The sequence below is a fragment of the Otolemur garnettii genome, unplaced genomic scaffold (assembly GCF_000181295.1).
Source record: "Otolemur garnettii isolate 467f Iridium unplaced genomic scaffold, OtoGar3 scaffold00247, whole genome shotgun sequence".
Lineage (NCBI taxonomy): Eukaryota > Metazoa > Chordata > Mammalia > Primates > Galagidae > Otolemur > Otolemur garnettii.
Genome location: NW_003852642.1, coordinates 1,420,676 through 1,423,810, shown reverse-complemented (window position 1 = coordinate 1,423,810; position 3,135 = coordinate 1,420,676). Strand labels below are relative to the sequence as shown.

At 36.9% G+C, this 3,135-nt stretch overlaps 1 protein-coding gene across 1 annotated transcript; it reads right to left on the bottom strand.

Moving 5' to 3' along the window:
• Positions 1-1,282: 1,282 nt before the first annotated feature.
• Positions 1,283-2,242, bottom strand: LOC100951953 (olfactory receptor 5AL1-like). The gene has a single exon (XM_003802477.2). The coding sequence runs from the start codon at positions 2,222-2,224 to the stop codon at positions 1,283-1,285; it is 942 nt and encodes a 313-aa protein (XP_003802525.1). The 5' UTR covers positions 2,225-2,242.
• Positions 2,243-3,135: the final 893 nt, after the last annotated feature.

The following is a 3,135-nucleotide window of genomic DNA, read 5'->3' as shown; positions in this document are numbered from 1 at the left end:
CACCCAGACACACACATATATATGTTTTACATCAAGGACGCTTTGACATAGTCAGGGCACATAATAAATGGTCCTGTCATGTAACTCATCACCAACAATCATCTGGCTTGACAGAAAATTCAAATGGTACATTGACTGCTCAGCTAAGTTACTAGCTCAGTAAAAAGAACTTGGCATATTGGAACACTATCTTCCTTAATGCACTGTAGGTTCCAAATCAATGGCAATATAGGTTACAGCACCTCCAACAGCACAGAATCATGTACCTGGAAACTGAGAAATGTCCCTTCTCACCATTACCAAACCCACGGCTCAATTTCTCAATTTGTGCTCTTGTTCCCATAATATTAGACTCTGCTGGATTATAGTTCCAAAAGGGCAAATATTTCTATGAGGGTCACAATTGGGGTTTTAACAAACAAGAATCCTTGGCTATCTTATGCCAGTGCACCAGGAGGCAAAGAATGAGGTAGTGTCCTGGCTGAAGTCATCAGCTCTAACTGACAGTTCTAACTGCCAGGGCTGCTGAGGCACACTGGAGTCAGGAAGAATGTAAAGACAGGAGCCCATAGGCCATTTGTTAAGAACATCTATGCTCAGTGATACATTTTAATGAGCAACTGAAAAAACTATAATTTTTTTTTATAGGACAGGACAATTAGCTCATCAGTTACCATGTGAAATAACATTTGTGTCACTATTCAGAATCTATCAGTCCAGAAGAAGTGCTGGCTGATTGTGAGGACTACCTAGAAGAGGTGGTACTTGGATGGTTATGTTAAAATATTCATTAGATCAGTAGAGGTATTGTGACATGAAGGAGTAACCCAACTTTTAATGTATTTTGAAACGAAGACCTCTCCATTAAGTACCTTGCTATTCCTCCCCTACTTTAGCTGTGAAAGTTTGCCTTATCTGGTATTTGTAACATCATATGTAATAATAATAATTCATGTATCTTAAGATAACCTATTATTCTCAATAACATAGTGAAATAAGATAAACTCGTGATTCAAAGGTGCTTTATTCATTTATTGTCAGTGCAACTCATGGTCAAATCAAATGGATAATAATATTGTTCTTTTAGAATTCTATAAATAAAAAAAAGACTTTTATAAAATGCCTACCATGTGTAAACAAAAGCAATAAAAATAGTTATGTTTTTTAAAGGAAATGGGTATCAGAAAAACTAGCTCAGGAAGTCAGAGACTCCTTCACATACCAGCACTGTACCATTGTACAAGCCTTGATTCAAGCATTTCTTTAGTAACAACAAAATTGACTACTCATTACTACAATACATTCTCCTAATAATTTTCTTCATAGCATTTTTTACCTCCTGATTCCGTAAACTATAGATTAATGGGTTTAGCATGGGAATTACCATCACATAGAATACTGAGGTAAATTTGTCTTTATCTAGTGAATGGTTTGACTTTGGCTGCAGGTACATAAAGCTGAGGGTCCCATAATATATAGTAATCGAAAACACGTGGGAGGCGCAGGTAGAAAAAGCTTTGTGTCTTCCTTCCGCAGAGCGGATCCTGAGGATAGCAAAGACAATGTACATGTAGGAGATGAGGACAGTGATCAGAGAACCAAAAATATTGAGCCCGGCAATGATGAACAGCATCAATTCCTTGACACGCGTTTTGGAACAAGCCAGAGCAATCAAGGGAACGTCGTCGCAGTAGAACTGGTTGACCACATTGGAGTTGCAGAAGGTCATGTGGAATGTGGCGACTGCTTGTACGAGTCCCACGGTGAATCCGTAAACATAGGAGCAGGTGACGATCTGAATGCAGAGTCTCCTAGGCATGAGCACCGCATAGAGCAAAGGGTTGCAGATGGCAACGTAGCGATCGTAGGCCATGATGGAGAGCATTAATAATTCCCAGACTGAAAACGTGATAAAGCAACACACTTGGGTGGCACATGCATAAAACGGCACGCTTTTAATTTCACGCAGAGAGTTCACAAGGGTGTTTGGGGTGATGGCGGAAGTACCATAAAAATCAACAAAGGCCAAGTGGCTGAGGAAAAAATACATAGGTGTGTGAAGCTGAGGGCTGATCTGGATTAACACAATCAGACCAAGGTTTCCCATCACGGTAACTAAGTACATCAGTAGGAAGATCACGAAGAGGACTGCCTGAAGCTCTGCGTTATCTGTGAGGCCCGAGAGGATGAATTCAGCTACCACTGAACAATTGTCTTTTGCCATGTGATGGATTCAGGATTCTTCTAAAATGAAGTCCAGTACACACGTGCTGAATACTCTTGTCTCTGTAAGAAATAACCGATTAAAAGTGACAAGACAGCCATGGACATTATACTTAGTACTCTAATAAATTTAGTTAAGTGAAAATTCTGATAAGTACTTCAGATTTTGCATGGGTTTTACTCAGGTTTTCAGTGTAAAATGATTAAGTTCAGACAGAAATTCCAAGATACAAAAATCCACAAATGTGTTGTGTAAAAAGAAAGCTTTTTATTTAGAATAACATAATTCATACAATAGTAAAATCTACATTATTCTTTTCTTTAAAAATAGAACAGAGAACTTTGCAATGTTAAAAATGTGAATGGTGTGACAGTATATATCAAAATTATTTCTTAAGTGGTAAGTTTATCTCTAAAAATGATGAATTAGATATAACAATGCATGTGGATATTTCAAGTTACCAGAATCAAATGAGGAATATGTAATATGAAAACCTAAATCAAAATGGTAACACTATCTTTGGGCATCTAGTTTGGTATGATTTTTAATTATTATTATTATTTTTTGCTTATTTCCATTTTCTTCCTTTTTTTTCTTTAGTAAACATATCTCATAGACATTTAGGAAAAATGACATTGCGAATTTTATGGCTTTTTCTTTTTGGAAGAATACACAGTAGTGAACAATCTTATAGGTTATAAACAGCTTTGCATGATTAAGAAGCATTTAATCGATTATCTAAATGGTTCAAAGAGTATGGCATTTGGGACATGCACAGAAGAACTAAATTCTATAGAACATTTCCACAAATCCAAACTGGGTTCTAAATACTTGAAACCTCACAGAACTGAAGTCACTGCTCCTATTTCTTACGCAAAGCAGAGGACAGTTAACTTGATTTTCCTTTGTCA

Coding starts and splice junctions, on each gene's coding strand:
- LOC100951953 (XM_003802477.2), bottom strand. CDS start 2,224: ATGGCAAAAGACAATTGTTCAGTGGTAGCTGAATTCATCCTCTCGGGC.